General features: G+C 50.9%; 1 protein-coding gene across 5 annotated transcripts in view; it reads right to left on the reverse strand.

The window, feature by feature from the left end:
* Nucleotides 1-2,794: 2,794 nt before the first annotated feature.
* Nucleotides 2,795-20,816, reverse strand: part of map4k4 (mitogen-activated protein kinase kinase kinase kinase 4) — a 37,050-nt gene continuing 19,028 nt past the window's right edge. Inside the window, exons 4-31 of one of the 5 annotated variants that reach the window (XM_011613300.2) lie at nucleotides 18,601-18,726; nucleotides 17,976-18,086; nucleotides 17,764-17,854; nucleotides 16,757-16,887; nucleotides 16,570-16,624; nucleotides 16,394-16,472; nucleotides 16,135-16,310; nucleotides 15,945-16,017; nucleotides 15,655-15,865; nucleotides 14,689-14,850; nucleotides 14,521-14,607; nucleotides 13,646-13,957; nucleotides 12,915-13,070; nucleotides 10,440-10,549; nucleotides 10,115-10,275; nucleotides 9,917-10,014; nucleotides 9,237-9,415; nucleotides 9,022-9,139; nucleotides 8,286-8,633; nucleotides 7,603-7,717; nucleotides 7,315-7,482; nucleotides 6,874-7,017; nucleotides 6,005-6,139; nucleotides 5,417-5,517; nucleotides 5,170-5,319; nucleotides 4,933-5,092; nucleotides 4,696-4,835; nucleotides 2,795-4,617 (exon numbers count right to left, since the gene is read on the reverse strand). In XM_011613300.2, the coding sequence (XP_011611602.2) occupies nucleotides 4,534-4,617; nucleotides 4,696-4,835; nucleotides 4,933-5,092; nucleotides 5,170-5,319; nucleotides 5,417-5,517; nucleotides 6,005-6,139; nucleotides 6,874-7,017; nucleotides 7,315-7,482; nucleotides 7,603-7,717; nucleotides 8,286-8,633; nucleotides 9,022-9,139; nucleotides 9,237-9,415; nucleotides 9,917-10,014; nucleotides 10,115-10,275; nucleotides 10,440-10,549; nucleotides 12,915-13,070; nucleotides 13,646-13,957; nucleotides 14,521-14,607; nucleotides 14,689-14,850; nucleotides 15,655-15,865; nucleotides 15,945-16,017; nucleotides 16,135-16,310; nucleotides 16,394-16,472; nucleotides 16,570-16,624; nucleotides 16,757-16,887; nucleotides 17,764-17,854; nucleotides 17,976-18,086; nucleotides 18,601-18,726 (3,981 nt within the window). In that variant the 3' untranslated portion in view covers nucleotides 2,795-4,533. Of the gene's footprint in view, nucleotides 4,618-4,695; nucleotides 4,836-4,932; nucleotides 5,093-5,169; nucleotides 5,320-5,416; nucleotides 5,518-6,004; nucleotides 6,140-6,873; nucleotides 7,018-7,314; nucleotides 7,483-7,602; nucleotides 7,718-8,285; nucleotides 8,634-9,021; nucleotides 9,140-9,236; nucleotides 9,416-9,916; nucleotides 10,015-10,114; nucleotides 10,276-10,439; nucleotides 10,550-11,597; nucleotides 11,858-12,914; nucleotides 13,071-13,645; nucleotides 13,958-14,520; nucleotides 14,608-14,688; nucleotides 14,851-15,654; nucleotides 15,866-15,944; nucleotides 16,018-16,134; nucleotides 16,311-16,393; nucleotides 16,473-16,569; nucleotides 16,625-16,756; nucleotides 16,888-17,763; nucleotides 17,855-17,975; nucleotides 18,087-18,600; nucleotides 18,727-20,816 lie in introns of those variants that run through there. The other 4 variants (XM_029835073.1, XM_029835071.1, XM_029835077.1 and 1 more) reach the window with 4 other exon arrangements.

Below are 20,816 nucleotides of genomic sequence, written 5' to 3' on the forward strand. Positions count from 1 at the left end.
GCCTTCACAGCAGGGGTTTGGTGCCTTCACAGCAGAGGTTTGGTGCCTTCACAGCAGGAGTTTGGTGCCTTCACAGCGGGAGTTTGGTGCCTTCACAGCAGGGGTTTGGTGCCTTCACAGCAGGGGTTTGGTGCCTTCACAGCGGGAGTTTGGTGCCTTCACAGCGGGAGTTTGGTGCCTTCACAGCGGGAGTTTGGTGCCTTCACAGCGGGAGTTTGGTGCCTTCACAGCAGAGGTTTGGTGCCTTCACAGCAGGGGTTTGGTGCCTTCACAGCAGGAGTTTGGTGCCTTCACAGCAGGGGTTTGGTGCCTTCACAGCGGGAGTTTGGTGCCTTCACAGCAGGGGTTTGGTGCCTTCACAGCGGGAGTTTGGTGCCTTCACAGCGGGAGTTTGGTGCCTTCACAGCAGGGGTTTGGTGCCTTCACAGCGGGAGTTTGGTGCCTTCACAGCGGGAGTTTGGTGCCTTCACAGCGGGAGTTTGGTGCCTTCACAGCGGGAGTTTGGTGCCTTCACAGCAGGGGTTCCGGCTGGCGCAAGAAGTTGAATGACTAAGAATGCCGTTTGACGCTGGTCTCCTTTGAACCTTTGTTTCCTTGTAAAGTGAATGAGGAACCAAACGGACTCATCTGCTCTCCCAGCCTCCACCACACCCTTCCTAAATTTCCATTTCTCAATAAAATTCCATTTCAGGTGCCACCTGGTGATGACGGAACAGCCGGTGGTGGGGAAGGATCTGTTACTGGGAGGAGATCTCATATATGGGTTTTTTAGATCTTTATTAAACATGTCAAGGATGAAAAGTTGATGGGACGACTCCCAAAGGCACCTGTCGTATGCTTGACTTCACTTTCATTCCTTTGCTCCTTTGAGACTCGCGTTCTTTTTTCTTTCTGCTGGTCCAACAGAATCGCTGGTGTCACGTTGTTGTTCTGCTCGGTGACGACCTTCGACGCCGTTGCTGACAGACTGTTGCTACCTGTTACCTGTTGCTCCAGCGGCTCTGTGGCCCCCGGAGGCCTTTGATCCGCATCCAGCGGGTTTGTCCTCCGTCTGGTGTCTGACCTTCAGGCTGCTGAAGCTTAGATCATTCATCCTGGGCTCTGCTAGAGCCACTAGACCAGCATCAACAGCACAAGGTGTGCAGGGTTAACCGGAGCTGAGGTTAGCTGAGGCTGGAAGCTCGCCCCGCCTGACCCTGGCTGGAACTGCTGGAAAGGCTGGCTGGGTTGATTATCTGCTTTCACTGGTTAGGACAGACCACCCATCAGCAGGAGCCTAGTCCTGCTCAGGGTTTGTTCCTGTTCAAGGCAGCTCTCCTGCCACTCTTGAGGGGGCAGATTTGGGGTTCTGTACCGTTGGATTGAAGTGAGGAGAGATGTTTAGCCTCTATAACAACAGCCACTGATCCCTCCTGACTTGGCATGGGAGACCTCTCCACCTGGACCTCTCTGTGACGCCTCCCTCCAACCACCTGGCTCGTCTTCATCAGCAAGAACCAGGACTTTCTCCCCACTGGAACCTCGACGCCGCCCGGTGCGACGATGCTTAAACCCAGAGGAGGGTTAACGTTCATGAGGGACAATGCTGGTGAAGAAACCCCCAAACAGGCGTCCCGCCGTGTTTTCCCTGCTGCCTCCGACACATGAGGTTAAAAGGTGACTGAAAACAGAACACACTGTTTATAAAGTCCTGCTCGTCATTGAGAAAGCGGGATATGTTGCATGTTTTTGGAATTCTCCTGACAACACTGGACACGTGACTAAGCCCTTTTCTCACCTGCCCTTTCCCTGGTCTGCAGAGGAATGCTGCACGTTGTTGTGTGTTGTTGTGTGTGCATCTGTGGAAGCGTTTGCTCCTTTTTACCAGGAGAACTAGTGGCTGTGTGGATCAAACTCGCAGAATCGGTGGCTTATTTCAGTGGTGACACGTGCAGCTCGTGGAACAATCGTGTAACTAAACCCCGCGAAGCTCAGAAAATTTCTGTTGTCCCCACTTCTCTTTTTAGCCCAGCTCAGACGTGGAAACCAGACAAGCAAACAGCCCAGAATGTGAACATACTTTAAGCAACTCTTCCTATGGATCCATCCATCCAGCCGGTGGGTTTTGTTTCGACATGTGTCGTGGAACGATGCAGCCGCGTTCCGAGTGCTGCAGTGATGCAAACATGCAGCTGACGCGCTGGATCGGCTTCAGTTGGCCAACGTGTTGCGACATTTCTCCTTTCAACATGTTTGCATGTGTGTGTGTTCGGGGAACAAACATCACTCAGACATGAAAACCACTTTTTTCTTTTTTTTCTTTTTTAAATTGCATTTTGTTTATTTAAAAGAAAAAGAGAAAAAATAAAACCTTCAGGAAAATACACAACTTCCTGGCATACACAGAGAAACATAAGTTAAGAGTAGCAACAGCAGAGGAGACCTGGAACTTGTGGTCCGAGCAGAAACTGCAGCCTTTCCTGTTTTAAGCAGCGCTAATATGAATACCTGAAATTAACACCTGTCTTCTGTCTGTAGGTCGGTAACTAAATGGAAGATGACAAGACAATATACAATAAGCAGGCTCAAAAACAACATAATTACAGAACCAAGATGCATATGATTTAAACATAAATACTGTGATGCATTTTAATGTAGCAAAAAAAAAAAAACCCTCTGTAAACATTTAGTCCACCTAAGGTGTCATAATATTAAACCACTGCAGTCGCATATTCAGGTGCACATAGAAACCAAAGTTTAGCATCTCATCTACCGTTAACTTATACATAATGCTCCGAGTCTTTTTTGTCTTTGTTTTGTTTTTAAAGGATCTCCAAGTAGTGTTAAAATGTTGGTGTTTCCAGCGGCCGTGCTGCAGCTGTTGGGGCTCATTACGAGTATCCACGGCAACCGAGAGCGTTACTTCTGAATCGTCAGGCATCGGGGCCGTGATGCAAGCGGAGAAACTGGATGTGAACGTGTGCACAGGCGTCGGGTTACGACACCGCGGCCACTTCCTCCAGGGCACGAGTGCCTTGTTAATGAATGACCGGCTAACTGTTTAGTCAAAACACCGCTAGCGTTTGTAAGTTATCATCACAGTTAACGCCCTCCCTGCCCACCAATGAGCAGAGTCGCTGTGGAAACGGAGGAAAATCCAGCCTGAAGGAGATCGATGCTGCGGTTTGAGGATCAAACGACCCGTGTAGGAGTTTAGGTCCAGAGGTAAAGAGTCTCGAACCTGCGTCTGAGGAGGGGAAACCGGCGTAAATGCTCGCTGGCACGTTCGCAGCCCCTCCCCCACCCCAAACAAAAGCTCCAAGTCAAGATATTTCCGCAGAAATGCAAATGGCAGCATCTAAAGTTTGATCACGCCTGACGAGAGACAAAGTAGAAGAAGTCATTTCATGCCTTGGACCAGCGCACGGGAATATTTCCGCCTACATTCTTGACGATTAGTGCACCGCATTCATACAAGTGACACGTATGGAAAGATGGATTTGAACGTATGGAAGATAGAGAGCAACCGTAGAACCTGCCGACCATGCATCGATCCTGTCCGTATTCCTGGAAACGTCCTGTTCTTCTGCGTCTCCTCTCACAGATCCAGTCTGAGCGGTGGGAAAACACTGACCACTGATCTGGAAGATTTCATGATCTTTTATTGGACATACACACCTGTATTTCTGGACCACACCCACATCACAGACAAACACACCGCCCCTGGTTTCAGAGTCAAAGTAATTAACGCGGGTGGATGTGTGGAAATCTTAAAAAAAAAAAACAAAGGACATTTTTACTCCACATAGTTAACACTTACTTTCAAGGAATAATAATTCAAAAAATACTATTCTGAAATCCACCTGCTTCAGCGTCGCCCTCGTTAGCCTTTAAAGCTCATCTCTGAACACCATACCACACGTAGCTCCCTCCCGTCCAGTCCCTCCAATCAAACCTGCAGTAAAGCCTGTAATATTCTCGCCTTCTCAGCTCCGGGGGCCACTACAACCCCCCCACCCCTCCTCCCCATCAGAGTCCGTCCCTAACCAGCATGTCAGCAGTAATTGGACCAAGCAGAAGTACATTAACACACACTACTGTAGCATTAATTAATTAAACAGACACCCCTGGCATCGGCCCCAGGAGAAGCTCACCAGAAAGGGGGCACGGGGGCAGAAGTTCAGGGCATGAAGGAACTCGGATCTGCTCAACACAGGTGTCAGAGTAACGGCAGGGGTAGTTAGAGGTGGCGGTTACTGACCGGCCCGGGGACCGACGCAAAATCTGTCCCGTCCACAACGCGAGGAGCACCAGAAAGCGGAGATGGGAACGAGCCGCCCCCTTAAATCCACCTTTCCTGGTTGCTAATCGCTGACGGGGGTTTGTTTGAGGAGCTGCTGACCCAGGAGGCCGCAGCTCCGGCTGCAACGGGCTGGTTGGTGGTGGTGTTCTTCTTCTTCTCAGAGTGCTGACAAGACATCGACGGTGAGTTCTGAGATCCAGTGTTAGTGAGGGAGGAGGAAGAGGAGGAGGAGGAAGGCAGGGTCTGGACCTCTACCAGCTGAGCAAGTTGCTTCGACCCAGAGTCATGAAGTAGACCTGGCTGGAGCCTCCGGAGCGAACCGAGGCGAAGAACACCTGCGGAGGACGGACAGAGGTCTGTTTTAAAACGGGTCGGTTCTGGAGCGGCTCCAGCAAGCATCTATCCAGCTCTACCTTGTCGTTTCTCTCACAGAGGAACTTGAGTCTCTGGGCTCTCTTATGCATGAAGACGCCGTCCAGGTGACCCGTCTCCACCGAGCGGATCTCTATGGCCTTCTCTCCCCAGCCCATGATCTGGTTGGAGCGAATGTAAGCTGCAAACACATTTGCATTAAGGGGTGAGGCGGAAATGCTGCTCGCTCCACCTCCAAGGGCGGAGCCGCGTCGGGCCAGTGCTGCCGGTGCGCTCACCCACGGAGGTGGGCATCTCTCCCCACTGCAGCACCACGTCCTTGGTGATGCGTCCGTAGGTGTTGACGTAGACGCCCTCGTCCTCGTAGCACACCAGCAGCTCGATGCCGTCGGTGTTGGGCAGGATGATGATGGCGTGAGGCTGGATGCTGGTCTGGATCTGCAGAAACACGCAGACCCGGGTCACAGCGGGGTCTCTGACCCCCCCTCGACTTTCACACCAACGGGAATTCTTACGTGTGTCGGCAGGTAAATGTCGTAGACGGCGCCAGAGTCGACATCCACGGCGTGGAAGCCCGAACATGAGCCGTAGATGACCTTTAACCTCTGCCCTTCCTCTACAGTGAGGTCAACCAGCAGGGGCCTGTGCACCAGGTCACCAAAAGACTGAGAAAGCAAACGCAGGTCAGGTTCTTGCATCTGATGGGCAAATATCTGCAGCTGCACAAGGGTTCGGGGTTAAATGGTGCGAGCTGTAGCTCACCTTGAAGGCCATGAACTTGTGGTAGGGTTTTGGAGCCCAGGCGTAGACCTCCACCGAGTTCTTCAGGGCAAGGACCAAAAATTTAATCCTCTCATATTTCACTGGAGAACAAAAGAGGAGCTTCAGAAAAAACGGGAAATGGCAAATTCCGCTCAAACGTGTGCAGGAATTGGTTAAAGCTGATGTCGCCTCGTTATTTCTCGTCTAATGGTCATAAATACGTCGTCGGGTACGACAGGGTTGAGACATTTTTGATTTTATTCAGAATTTTTGTTGTACTTTCCATCAGTTTAAGCTTCAAAGTCTGAATCTGATGAATAATGAATGAGGATCTCCTTCTGATTGAGATTTATTCTCTGATCAATGGAGCGGAGTTTCCAACAGGAAGTGCTGGTCCTCGCATGGAGGAGCAGCCAAGAAAGAGGACATTCTGAAGTTTACTTAACGAGGGAACTTCCTCCTCTGCTCATTCACTGTGTTTGAGTGGGAAAAATGCTGATTTATCCAAACAGAGATCAACTCAGAGGTAAATAAGACCAGGAATCCGCCCACGCTCCTGCAGAGGGACAAAGACGGGACGGAACCTACCCACTTTGTAGTGGACACAGCCTTCCAGGTCTCCTACGGTGGTCCAACCCTGCTTCTTCTCCACCTCGGGGTCATTATGCAGGATTTTGTTCCTCAGCCAGGACAGGTAGTAAACGCGCAGTTTGTTCTTCTTACCTGTCGGATAAACGTTCCATCAAAACTCCAGATTAAAACACGAGTTCGGGGAAATCAGAGGAATCGGGGCGTTGATGTTTATCCTCCAGTCTGTTTGTGCTGGTGGACATTCTGGCTGAGGATGAAACAGTTTGTGCCGAAACACGCTGACGACAACAACAACCACCTGTTTCATTGGACGTTAATGGAGACGTGACTTTTAGAAGTCATCGGTATTTTGGTTGAATGGAAACAACTGATCAGCTGCTGATGGCGTTCTTGTGCGTCAGAACCTCGGCTGATCTGGATGCAACTTTCCATGACGTTAAACTCCAGGAACCAAACATGTCGGAGGAAATCGCCACGTTGTGGTATTTCCTACTATAATGTGTCAGCGTTACATAGCCGGCACATGGAGCTGAGATTTACTTAACATCCGCTTAAAATATCTGTTGGGACATGAAAGAGTGTGTGTGTGTGTGTGTGTGTGTGTGTCTGTGTGTGTGTGAGAGAGAGAAGCTGAGAAAGGGAAGAAGAACACGAAAGTGCTTTCTATATGAGAAGTTGTGGGACTCGACACGTGATAACTGCAATAGTTGCGCGGAGCGTGTGGGGCTAGCTTGTTGGCACGCACATTTAGTCTAAAAAAAAGTCCCGGACAGGCAGAAGACAGAAATGTTTTCAGATTTCAGGTGGACAGTTTTGTCCAGCACCACCATGGATGCTGAGGCGATGCTCCACTTCCATCCCCATACCTGATATAGTGACCAGCACGTTGAGACCCTCCAGGACGTCCATCTGCTGGAAGCGTCTTCTGTTGATCAGAGGGTAAACTTTTCCCTGCCCGCTGCGATCCAGCAGCATCAGTCCGCTCTCTGTTCCCACCAACAGGTTGACTCCTAGACACACAAACACACACACGCTTAAAACGCCAAAATACAGCACATCTATCGATCAGGTGCGGCTTTGGTGCCCCCTGGTGGTGACACGAACGAACTTGTCATCAGCTGTTCAGAATTTTGAATTGTCTAGTCAACAATGTGTTGAAATCTTGGTTGGTGCTTTACAAATGAAATAAATTTCTCTTTAGGCGAGTTAATTTGTGCCGCTGAGCCCATTTCCTGTTTGAAGAGCTCCCCTCTCTTCCCCCAGCGGCAGCAACGTGTCCCCGAGGCGTTCCGTTACTTCATTCTTACCCCACAGTGCAGCACACAGGATCTCAGAGTTGAACCTCTTCTTATATTTGCGGATCTCTGGTGTGTCGCTCTGCGGGCGAGTGTTAACCGGATTAACGTTAACCACAGATCCCTTTCGCGACGGGTCGGCCCTCAGCGCCTCTGCCAGCCGGGCGTCGTTGCCGTAGCCTTAAAGGTCAAAGCGAAGGGCTTGGTTAGACTTTAGGAGGCAGGTGAGGTTCCCTGCTACTAGGGCTGACTCCTTTTTTTGGGGCATTATTCAGCTTGGCCACCGAGATTGAAACTCACCGAGATTATTGAGGGCGCTGCCGGTGGATGGCGAGACCTGGAGGAGGCGTGGATCGATGAAGGGAGTGAAGGAGGAAGAAGATTTGTGTTTCTGCATGTTGTTGCTGGATTGGCTCTAAAGTGGGACATGAAGTGTTAGAGCTGATGTGGCATCGCCGCATGTTTAAGGATCAAAAGCACGTTTGCAGCATTAAACAAACAATAAATACAATGCAAGCAGGCAAACGGAGGAAACTTTTATACATGCAGGTTGCATTCATGGTGGTAAAATGAACAACTATGGAAAAAGATGGAGGGTAAAACATATGGAGCACTGCTGACCAAAAGAATAAAAGGGGAAATAAAAATGTAGTTTAGAGAAATGGACTGCCATGGGTAACATACGTGCCAGTCTGCTCCTACCTGCCCAGAAATTCTGTCAGTGGAATGTAAAAATATGACTGGGTTCAGTAAAATACAAAAAGTAATCTGAACCAGAGCTCCACTCTTAAACTCTGTGTTAAATTCCAGTTGTATTCTCTAAAAACCTGATGGCAGAACAATAAAGAATCGACGGTCAGTTCCTACGGTGACCAGCAGGGGGCAGCCTAAAACTCGGACATAAATAAACGTCAGCTGGTCTCTTCTGCTGTTACACGCTCGACACCCCTGAATGGGTCAGAACACGTTGGGGGGGGACATACCTCTGACAGGATGCCGAGTTTTTCCAGAGGACTCTGAGGGGACATGGTGGAGGGGCTGGCAAGGCTGGAAGAGGAAGGGGAGTTGGACACAGTGGAGGAGGGGGAGGAATGGTGGCTCTGCTGGATCAGGTCTGGGAGGAGGTGAATGCGGCCGGCAAAGCCGTTCCTGTCCGCGTGCTGTGTGGGATGGTGGTGGTGGTGGTGGTGGTGATGGTGGTGATGGGGGCTGGGTGTGTGATGTACCAGGCCCGGGCTGGAGCCAGGGCTTGGGGAGAAGCCCGTAAGCAGGCCAACTGTCTGGCCTTGGCCCGGGCCGGGGTTCTGACGCTTTCTGCTGTCACCTGCACTCTGGAAATAGAAAGAGGGGTACACGACTTTGGGTCTAGATGCGTTCCTGATGAGTTCAGGGGACGGGAAGGTGTTAGCTAGAGCGAAGGGCAAACTACAGCGGCTACTCTACAGGCGGGAAGAGATTAGTTAGTCAATTACAGGCTGTGATCCTGCTAATCAAGAGGTTTCAGATGGAACTGGAAACTTTATACGACTGTTAATGCCAACGTGAGTGGGTCCATCTAGTTTATTTAATTATTTAGTCCAGACTTGGCTCTCCATGGCCGCAGAGACAACATCAACATAAAAAGGAATGGAAGCACTTGTGGGGGGGGTGAACAGAACACATGATGGAAACACGAAAGATATTGGGATGGCGATGCGTTGGCCCTCCTGTCTGGGGTACCTGTCTGACGATCAGCGTGCTGTCTTTGCAGGGCGTGGAGCCGGCGTCGCTCTCGCCTTCATCGTGAACGATCATGGTCTTCACCGACTCGGTCTCCCCGTTGCTCAGCCTGGAGGACCTGCAGGAGAGCGGAGCAGCCATTCACCACGGACGTGTCCCGCTTCCACGCTTCCACCCGGCGTGATTAAAAAAAAAAGACAAAGGTGTAGACCTACGCAGCCCTGGAGTCCTCCGGGCCAGAGGTCGACTCTTCACCCGCCTCCTGATCAACCTCTTCGTCGTCATCTTCATCGGTGGTGTCCGATTCCTCGCTGGAGGATGAATAATCCGTCACCTTATTAGGGGGGCGAACGTCGTCCACGGCGCGCAGCTCCTTGGCTAAAGCAGTCAGGTCCTAGACACCAGGAGGTGAAGAGAAAAGCCTGAATCAACTCTCATCTCCATCACGCCACGGAGGAATTCAACCCCTCCTTCAGTCAGGAGCTCAAGGTTTAGAAAGAGCAAGAAACAGAAGATGCTTGAGGAGGAGAAAGGCGTTAGAAAGATAAACCAGCCAATGAGAAGCCAACGTGAGAGCAGGAAAGCCAGCAGATGGAGACAGAGAGCAGCGGATGCTCCACGGCTCTGGAGGCAAAGGTTAGTGGGTTAATTATATCATAATGAAACAATCATATGAGCGGCAAAGATTAGCGGAGAGAAAGCAGATGTCAGTGAGGAAAGTCCTCCTGGGAGGGAGCTCGGTCCGAAAGAGCGAAAAGACGTCACGTGACGCCCACGTGCTGTCTGATCAGGCCATGCTAAGGTGACTCAGTCTAGCTTGAACCAGCAGCGCGGCTGCGGCACCACCAGAGTTCTAGGTTCCCTACAGGACTGTCTACTCATCTGAGGCTCTCACCGCTGGTCTGCTCGGCCTGACCAAGTCCCTCCTGTCATCTGGTTTTTTCCCAGCATTCTCTGGACGCTGGAAGGGCAAGCCCTCCGATTTGGAGGAGGCTGAAGAGGGTGGAAAGAAATTTTATTGTAAAAGGAAAATGACAAATCGGCCGCTGCCTTCGCGTTCTCATTAGCGCCTCTAAGCTACGCGCCCACTCACAGCGAGCCCTGAACCTTTCTCCAGAGCCACAGTGAGACCCGGGCTGAGAGCTGGAGTTACTGGAGCTGCTGGAAGAGCTGGAGCCTCCGCTGCCACTGTTATTAGATGATTTGGGAACCAGTCTCTCCACTCGTTCCCAGAGCAGCCGCGGCTCCGCTACACTGCAAACACCAGAGTCAAAAAGGTCAAAGGTGAAGCCACTGTTAGGGCTGTCGGGCTTAAGGCTCAAATAAAATCTTTATTTATTTTTTTTTGTTTAGTTTTCATTATTTTGACATTGATGCTGAAACTGGCAGCCATCTCACAGGTCCCATCGTAGCTTTACCTGCCAGGGTTGCGTTGCACTGCGTGGCTGCTGCGTGGGGAGTTGCTATGGTGATGAGGCGAGTCGCGCCTTGACAACACTGGGGACCTTGATGTAGTTCTGACAGGAACCTTTTGTGATAAAGACAGTGACCAGCTCACGCGTGCACACAGGATGTGCACAAATGCGCTTGATATTGCAAAGAAAGCACAATACATCACAACAGCGTCACCTGCTAACATGCTAACATGCTAATGCAGCCGCTAACACGCTAATACAGCTGCTAGCTGCTAACACGCTAATGAAGCTGTGACCTCCAGCAGAAAATCTGGAGCACCACTCACAGATCACGTGCTCAGACATTTTGCCATCTTCACACATAAACCAGGGGAAGCAGAACATTTGGTCACATTCGCAGCTACAGAACAAATCACGACCCGGCAGATCACCCCCCCCCCCTCCCATCCTCGAGCTGGGACTCTGGCTCAAGTTTACGCGACGCCTCTGCTGAAACTCTGTAATCCACAGAGTTCAGACTTGGCAGCTTTGTGGTTCAGCTTGTGAGCAGTTTTGTTTAGTCCAGGTTTCTTTTTTGGGTGGCACCAGCCTTTGAAGGCCCTTCAGATCTTTTTTTGGACAGCATGTAAACACGTGTTCCCCGTTCTGTTCTGCTGCCACACCGACTGCTGAGGTGGGAATCGTGTCTAAACGCAGAAGCTCTCGGCTGCTTTGCTTATTTTACTCTTTCCGCAGTTTTATTTCTGCCGTCCTGCGGTTGTCGGTCTGTATTAGCCTGGGGGGGGGGGGGGGGGGGGGTGGAGGACAACAGCAGACAGACAGTTTGGACCTGCAGCAGTGTGCAGCGTTACCACGACAACAACAGCCAACGCTGGTGTTTCTTAAATTTACTTTGTAAAACATGTAAAGCAGACAGAAGTGATGGTGACGACAGCTTCCTCCTTCTGTCCTCATCATTTATCCTGTATCAGAGGAACAGTCACGATTCCCTTGTAGCTGCCCCCCCCCCCCCTAAAGGTAAAAAGCTTTTAATTATATTAAACTGTCTAATTATCCTTTGTTTTAAATGGTGGATGGAAGCTTATTCCTATAATAAAGTAAATATTGCGGAAGCGTGTTGGTGTTGACAGCTGCTCTCCTTTCACATTCTTACCCTGGGCGGGACCTCCTCTGGGGGGGCCGGGTCGTGGGGCGAGGGTCTGTGCTGGGGGTGGGGATGTGATGATGATGATGATGAGGGTGGAGGGTGATGGTGGTGTTTTGGGGGGTCCTGGCTGTTGCGCAGGTGCAGGTTTTCAAAGCTAAGGGTGAGCGGGTCGCTGAAGGAGTGCGAGCGTGACATGGGAGGTGGGGGGGGCGGCGGTGGGAGGTGGCGTGGCCATGCTGCCGCTGCTCTTTACAGCGGCCAGATGTGAGCGGACCTTACAGACGACACACAAAAAGAAGAACACAGTGCAGGAGCATGGGTCAGTCTGCATGCAAGGGCGAGCCAACAGGCAGGGGCATTCTGGGTAATTTCTGTGGGTTTGGGGATTAAAGCCATTCAGGAGCCTGAAACAGTTCCCTGAGGAACGCCTGAGTCAAGCCTCAACACTGTAATGCTAATAAAAAATATCCTCGGATGTAAAATACTGGGGTTTCATTCCAACAGTTATAACAAAGATTACAGTTGACTCAGCGACACAGGAAGTGATGCGTGCACTGTAACCGGGGTCAGGATATTTGACTTGTTTTTAGGGTTTACTGGCGTCTGGAAACAGGTAAAGATGGTTGGAGCAGTGGTCATGAAATGCCATGAAGGAATGCAGAGAAAAGCAATGAAGGTATGGAAATTAAAGAGCAAATGAGGAGATAAACCAAACCAAGAAGGGCAGGAAGTGAGTGAAGGTGAAGCTGAACTGACCCGGGGACGGATGGCTTTTTAATGATCGTTACCATCGTTTAAGCCTCAGCAGGATTCAGCCTCATCGCCTCAAGCAGGTGGCATGCGCACGTGCACGTTTCACTTTTAAACGGTGTGAAACTAATGACTGACTCGCCATCGGGCCCCTAATAACGCGACCTGCTGCACACCTACGCCAACGTCACCATCACCAGTCGGTCACAGAGAAAAGAGCCGCCTCTGAAAGGACGAAGCTGGAAATATCCCCCGCTTTCTGACAGGACGTGAATAATCAGGGACGACGTCGGTTCATTTTCAGCCCCGCAGAAAGTTTTGATTAACAAAGAAGCCTGAAAATAAAGAGCGACATCCTGGAGACGTTTCCTGTGGCGGCGGAACACCTGAAAGCGTTGGGCTGTGACGCGTCACACGCGTTAGCAAAAAAAGGTTTTAACCCCCTGAAAAAGAAACTCCTGATGAGAGGCAACGGCAACGCCGGGAGCAGAACCAGCGCTGCCGCAACCCACAGCGCAACCTCGTCGCCATAACAACCCGGGCCGCTGCCAGTGAAACAACAAATCAAAGACTGTGGTTACCTGTGGTTCCACAGGCCGGTGCATGGCGGGCGCCTCCGACGCCGAGCTGCCGTTGGGGTAGGACGACTCGGAGCGCGGCGGCACTGGAGGCTGCTGCGGTTTGGTCTGAGCCGCCTGAGGGGAACCCTGGACGTTTTTCCGATATCGCTCGTCAGCCTGAGACAGACACAGGTCAGCGGCTTTAGTGGCGGGTTAAGGGAACAGGGCGAGGGCGAGGCGGAGATGACAGAAGCCGTTCGGCGCTCCCGTGTGTTAGTCCCCCCCCACCCCCGCAGCGCAGAGACGGTTCTGCTGAAACAGGCGCATCAAAGACAGCAGTGTTATTGCTTCCCTGAGTGGCGTCCCCCACGTCCCTGCAGGTAGGACGAGACCACGACCGCAGGAGCTCATCATGCATGTTTCAGAGTCAAGAACAACATTGGGTCAGAGCTGCCGCTGCAGCTCCTGCTGGTTCATGAGAGGAAAATACCCTCTACAGGGTTCTACTGCCCATCCTTCACCCCCGGCGGAGCCCCGGCTGCTCCTGCCTTCACTTCACAACAAATCTTCCCATGGAAAAAGACCAAACCAACGCATGCAGAGCGTATCCGCTGGAGAGCCCGGTTTAACGTGGAGCGTCCCACACCAGCAGCCAACCGCCACCACGTACGCACGGCACACCTGAAGCAGTGAGTGAGTACACACAAGCAGGAAGCGTTCTACAGCGGTCAGTCTGAGCTGCGAGGGGTCACCTCTCTCATTGGCTCGGAGCCGGGGGACGAGCCTTGCGCTTCTGCGGCTTTCTCCACACCGTGGCCCTGATTGGACCTTGTCCCGGTATTGTCAGGACTCTGCGGTTGCTTCGCAGCGTCCGGTTCTGGACTGTTCTTTATCCTGTCATGCTCGAGTTTGTGCGGGAGGCTGCCGCTCTGCTGCTGGGACGTTTTGCTACCGTCCTGGTTCTGGTTTTTCTGGAGGGACAGCAGATAGGCCTGCTCCTGCTGCAGCTGCCTTTGGAGATTCTGGGCCTGGCGCTGCTCCTCCAGCTCCCGCCACTTATACTCCTGAGTGTGGGAAGGATCAAGTTGAACCAAAACAAACCAGGAAGACTGACGTGGAAGAGGTTTATTTTTACATCTCCAGCCGAGGCTGGATCCAGGTTAGATTGTAGCCCAGCCTTGTGATTGTGCTTCGGATTATTCCTGATTTGGGTCCCAATCACTAAATAAATTCATAATGTTTTTTTTGGATTAATCACGATAGCCGGAAGCGACGGGTTGGTGAGAGTCCTGAAAGTGGAGATGTGTCATATCCTTTTATTATGTGAATATCCTGCGTAGCCCCAAGGGAGGCTCTCACTGACCAACTGGTTTTACATTTTAAATAACCTCTCTGGCTCCAGACTCCAAACATCTGGAATAAAAACATGGGAAACCCTATTTTCCTGTTGGATGACTAGTTTCCCGCTGATGACATCATCATCGCTAAGGGGCCAGTAAACGTCCCAATTTCCCCAATAAAATGTGCGTGTGTGGGGGGATTAACAACTCTCAATAAAAGCCCCCCCCCAAAGCTAAACTCTTTAGAAGGAAACCCCGTATTAAGAGTTTATTGGATGGATCCTCACCAGCAGCATGGCCTGTTCATGAAGCAGCTGCTGCTGCAGGATCTCCAGGTGCCTCTGCTCCTCCTCCAACTGCCGGCGGATGTACTCCTGTCAATCAAACACTCATTTCAGCGCCCGGCTGTTAAAGGTTCTGAATGTCACGGCTGGTTTTAGAGCACGGAGCGGTACCTGCTCTCGGTCGGCTCGCCTCTTCTCCTCCTCGGCCCTCCGACGCTCCTCCTCCTCTTTGCGGCGCCGCTCCATCTCCTCGATGCGCCTCTTCTCCTCCTGCTCGCGCCGGCGCTGCTCGCGCTCCTGCTGCCTCCTCATCTCTCGTTCTCGCCGTTGTTGCTGCGGAGCCGCAGTTTTTGGGAATTACACAGTCGCGCTAGCTTAGTGCGAGGAGCAGTGGATGTCGCCGAGCACCATCCGGCCCGACAGGAGCGCGCACGTGCTGCGGTGTTTACACCGCTGTGGCCCATTCTGATGTACGATCGGGCCAAGAGCAGCAAACACAACGTCTCTCTGCAGACAGAGCAGCTCTTCACCTCTGAGATGTTCTGTGAAGTCACACGGGCCACACATTCATCTTCCGTTTGTGGGCTGCTCTCAGCCTCTTTCCGTCTTCCTTCCCTTCCACATACATTCCTTCCCGTCCCCTCTCCACATTTCTAATAGTCTCGTTGCGGCCGTCCGCTCCCGACTGCACAATTATTAGCATTAATAGGAAAAGAGTAATTGCAATAAGGCTGTTTGAGCTCATCCTCTCTGGACCGATTAGTGTTTCACATTATTTTCAGCTTTAATCTGATTTCAGGCTCATTAATGTAAAATCATCCAGCTCAAATCAAGCTGCCGAGCTCTACGTCAAACGGCTCGAATCATTTTTATGCGCAGGCGTCACCTTTGGAATTCCCTCTGGCCGCCGACGTTATCAGATTTCTGTCGGGATCAGCGCTAATTAAAAATAATGACACAGGTTAATCTGCTCCATTAAACGGCTGTGAAAGAAAAGCCCACTCGGCTGCGCGTGCACGAGATCAATAGTAAGTGAGCGATATTATAACAAACATTCCAGCATGTCCACCTGGTTTGTGGCTCCAGATGAGGGTCTGGATGGCTCCTCTAGAGGTGGCTTTCAGTTAAAACGCTCACCTCCTCCAGTCGTCTCCTCTGTTCCTTCTGCTGCTCGATACGTTTCTGCCTCTCGGCCAGCAGTTGGCGCTTGTACTCCTCCTGCTCCCGCAGCTGCTGCTCCTGGAGGAGCTGCTGGCGGCGGAGCGCCTCCGACCGCTCCTTGTTCTCCTGCTGCAGCCGGATGAAGTCGCGGCGCAGAGTGGACTCTCCCGGCACGTTGACGATGGAGCTTCACGCGGGCACAGATGTTTCTTCAGGATTCACTCACAGATTTGATCGTCACAGACTCGCGTGTCAGCGGGCGTTACCTGGGCTCGCCTTCCTGTTCCGACGCCTCCTCCTCCTCCTCTTCACTGCCGCTGTATTCATACTCTGTCTCATCTGAAAGAACAAACCAAGGCCAATTAGGCCTTCATCGCTACGGCAACAGTGACAAATGAATCTGCAGTGGGTACAGTTCACAAGGCCAACCACACAGGGTTATGGTTGGGGACTCACCCTTCTCGCCCCTCTTCTTTTTGGTGCGGTCAATGTGGTCTTTGAGCTGGATGCGGACCTGCCTCTCGTTGGGCTGATCCCGGATGAAGGGGTGCTTGAGCAGCTGCTCAGTGGGGGGGCGCTGGGTGTAATTCTTCACCAGGCAGCCCTCGATGAAGCTGAAGAACTTCTTTGACCTGTCGCGTTAGGGGTTGAGGGGGACGCTGCGGGTCACTACGTCAACAACGGGGCGGTTCTACAGAGGCAGAGATTTACCAACCATTTTTTAGACTTGAGTCGAGGGGGGGGGTTCCTGGGGATGAGGAAGAGGGCTCTCATCGGGTGCATGTCACACAGAGCTGGAGGGGGCAGAGCGGACAGGTGAGTTGGTTTCACTGCTCCTTAACAGCAGTTCTGATCCAATCAGAAGGGTTTGTGAACATGCGGTGTACTCACGGGGGGCTCCCTCGGCCATTTCTATGGCCGTGATTCCACAGGACCACAGGTCACTCTGCAGGACAAATCAGACACAACACGGGCAGTTATTAGAGTTCATGCTCAATTTCTGTCCTGTCCCTCACCGTTCAAAAGCGTTTTCTTCCCTTTATGCTTTGAACAGTCCAGTCTCATTTGTCAGCCTTACCCTGTAATCATAGGTAGCATCGGGGTTTTCGTCACAGGCTATAACCTCTGGAGCCATCCAATATGGAGTCCCAATAAAGGTGTTCCTACGGCCGACTGTCCGGTCCAGCTGAGCGCTGACGCCAAAGTCCACTGAGGAAACAGAAAGTTTGTCTCAAAGCAGTTCTAACTATCTGCGAGTGGTTAATGTAGCAACGTTAACACTGATGTTTAAACATTTTGTGTTTAAGAGGCATTAAATTTCAGCCCAGAGGCCAAATGAAAGATTCCTGTTGTTTGCTCTGGAAGCCGTGTTAATTAAAATCCTCTCTTCTCACGTTAAAAACACCCCGCTCGTGTCTACAGGCCATGTCTGGCAGCATTTTGTTGGCCAGGCAGCTCTGATTTAAATCTTTTATTCTGTGTTTTACCACAGTGGAACAGGCAGTTTCTGTTGTAATGAAAGACTTCAGCCCACAGAGTAAGGTTGCAGTTGCTCACACACTAAGTGGAAAATATAGAAGAAATTTCCAATAGCACTTTTTTTTTGGGACGGATTCCAAAAGGCCGCGTCTGTTTCTTCAGGTATTCAGGAATGATGCAGGACTGAAGCGAATCATTCGGCGGATTAATCACAACAAGTCTAAAGCAGGGCTGTCCCACATTCTTGGAAGCCTCGGCGATTGCCATGGCGGTCAGCAGGAAGGAGGAGGTATGTGTCAGGCTAATAAAGAGGCCGATAAAGAGTGGGAAGCTAGAGCGTTTGAATCGTTGAAATAAAAAAAAAAGATGTCACACAAATAAACCAGCGAGAGAGACTCAGCGTGAACATGAGATCGACGCTCCAGACTGAGGTTAAAGTCTGCCCTGAGGAATTCGCACGGCTGGATTTACAACTGTGCAGTCACGTGACGCAAGTTAAAACAAGATGGCTAATAGACGAGCCGACGAGGCGCGCTGGCGATTTGAAAGGCTACGCCGTATATCTGCTCTGGGGGCCACGTTTTATCGACACAAGACAAAACGCACCCAGCTTGACTTCAGCGTTTTCAGTCAGCAGCACATTCTGGCCCTTGATGTCGCGATGGATGACGTGATGAGCGTGCAGGTGAGCTAAACCCTGCAGAGAGCAAATAATCAGCGTTACCCCTGGAGACGAGCATGATTACATAGGAAATATTCATCTGCTTAGCCAACTAAAGCGCACAAAGCTGGGATTTTATGGGTGAGTGTGGACCAACCCTGAGAATCTCCCTGGAGATGTAGGCGATCCAGTCCTCCTTCAGCGAGTTGCCTTTAGTGTTCTTTACCAGATCCGTGATGGAACCGGCGCCACAGAACTCCATCACCAGCTGGAGGAGCCAACAGAGCCCATGTGAGGCAAACATCAAACTGCTCATGCCATGGAAGCATTTTCAGGGAACCACTGTTAGTAATAAGTAACTACCGGTAACTAACGTCCCCTCCATGTCTGGATCGCTTATTGTGGTGCAGAATCTGTCCACCTCCTCCAGTCTTTACTGGGGTAAAGAGACTGGAGGAGGTGAACCAGGTTCTGGAGGCAGCTGTTAAAACAAGTACAGGGCTGTGTAGTGAGCTGTGAGTGACTTATCTCCTCACTGGAAACAGCAGAGCTGCAGGGTCAGAAACGAGGGGATCTCCCCTTCAACAAACAGCTGTAAATCTCTGCTCCTGCAGCTGTTTATGTCCTTTTTAACTCAAAAATAATCTCTTTCTTCCATTTCCCTGCACTTGCTGTGGTTTTGTGTTGCTCCCCTTTCCCCTCCCTCCTTTTTGACTACATTTGGAGCACATAAATGTGCATTCATCGGTGTACAAACCCAGTTTAACCAAAGGAGGACTGACCCAGAGCTGGTCGTCGTGGCCCGGTGGACTTTTCTTGATGAAGGCTCCGTAATAGGTGGCGATGTTTCTGTGATGCGAGTACTTTTTCAGCATATTGATTTCCAGCTTAATTTCCTCCTCTTCATCCTACAAGAGGGGAAAATAGAGAGGAGAGGGTGGAGATCAGGTTTAACGTGCTGGTTGAACACAGGCACAGACAGGAGGTTTGATCTCTCATATTTACAGCTGTTTTATCTAAATGCCCTGTGTTTTCTTTCCATCTTGACAGTTTTTCCAGCGTCAGTTCATTGAGGTGCAGCTCCAAACACTCCTGCTCCTGCAGTTTTGGAAACATCAGCTCCATTTGGCCTCTGGGCGAACAAGTTTTACACAGTTTCCATTTTGGAAACTCCGAGGCTCCCGGAGGACACGGAGCTGAACCAAACAGGAGGTGAACAAATACGAGGACTCGCTTTGATAAACTGTCGTCCACAGCCCTCAATTTAGCCCGACATGAATCGCTCATTTATTTTAAAATCGCTGCAGACTTCATTATTTCACAGCGTTTTAAATTAGCGCATAATTGACGCACCTCAACATCATAATGACAAAATCTTTGGCCTTCGCAGGAACACAGCAAAGAATAAATAAATGAATAAAAGGGGGACGTGTCCTCCTCCTCCTCCTCCTCTTCATTCCATTTTCCAGCACTGTAATAATAAACAGTCTGCAAACAAACCTGCAGATCCAGGCTGTTGCTGGAGATAACAGAGCCTCGTGCATTAACCGCATGGCTCTCTCAGGATATTACAGTGCAGCCTCAGATGTGGGTGCGGGGCCATAACAAGATCCAGCAATGATAATCCTGATTACTGCAGTATCACCGGGGCCGTGTGAGAGCCCCTCGCCATCAGTCCAGCCCATGCATTTGATCCCTGACGCGACCTGACATTTTCACTTATTACAGCTGCTGGATAAGCAGGGCCGCGACAGGTGGCGGCGGCTCGGCCTCATCAGCACGCCGGGCCCTGCACACGCCTCACGTGTCCACGCAGCAGAAGCCGAGGGACGGGACTGTTGTCCCACTTCAGCCAAACAGGTTCTTCAAATGTTATTTTGTCATTTCCATAATTATCGCACTCAAAACCTCTAATGGGCTGTAATTTCTAAAGATATAATAACCGGCCGACTAAGTCGAGTCATCCAGAAAGTTCAGATTTGTTCGCCACAAAGTAGAAACGCAACTGTTGTATAAGATTGTCGAGGGCAGAACTCGAAGCAGCACCCTGGAAGCAAGTTTAGAAATAAAGTTATATAAGAATAGCTGGAACAGAGAGCCGTGTACGCCGGGTTAGCGCTCGTTAAAGAGCGCAGAGACGTGGTCCAACCTTTATATTTATCGCCGCCCCGCACGGCTGGCTGTCAAAATCCGCCCTGGCTGTGAAAGCACGTGTGACATTTTTTCGGGAGCGATTGGTGTTCAGTGTTGGAGCACTTGGCGATAGAAACACGCGTCTTACATATCTTATCGAGGGCCGCAGCCGCGGGGGGAACACAGGAAGACCGTGCTGACATTTCTGAGGCTGGTGCAGAGCTTAAAGGGCAGGTTGGCCAAAGTTGCCGGTGAAGAAAAAGAAAAAAAAAAATCAAAAAAGAACCACATCTGTTGAGTCGAGTTTATTTTGAAGTGCTCCAATTTCCTGCTGTCAATGGAAATGGTGCTTTTACATCAAAGACTTTATGCACCTTAATCTCCTGACCTCGCTGAAAGACATTTCTGACTGTAAAGACCATTCAGGTCATGGGCTCAGCCGCCCAATCAGCCGCTCCTCTAAGTCTCAGTCAGCCTGACGAGGAGCGCTTCGGTCATTTAGCCGGGCGGTTAGCCAACGGGTGAGACGGAACGCCAGCAAACCAGACTGCCAGCCAGCAAGTTCTGCTAATGCAGCCATCAAGAGGAGAACATCAGTCACCAAGAAGTCATCCCCCCGCTTACCCAGCAGGAGAGGGATCATTATATTATTGGACCATCAGTTCTCAAGCTCCTAACAGAAGGCACTGGTCTACTGAGCGTCCCTCTGTCCACAGAATCAGTCATGTGGGTATTCCTGACACAGATACATATAATTACAAATGTCATGGATCATGCAAGCTAAGCAGGAAGCTCCCTACATAATATTCACCATGGATCGTAAATAATCCCATGTGAGTGCACAGAGACAATAACCCCCATTGAT

This window comes from Takifugu rubripes, chromosome 1 (assembly GCF_901000725.2).
Source record: "Takifugu rubripes chromosome 1, fTakRub1.2, whole genome shotgun sequence".
Classification (NCBI taxonomy): domain Eukaryota; kingdom Metazoa; phylum Chordata; class Actinopteri; order Tetraodontiformes; family Tetraodontidae; genus Takifugu; species Takifugu rubripes.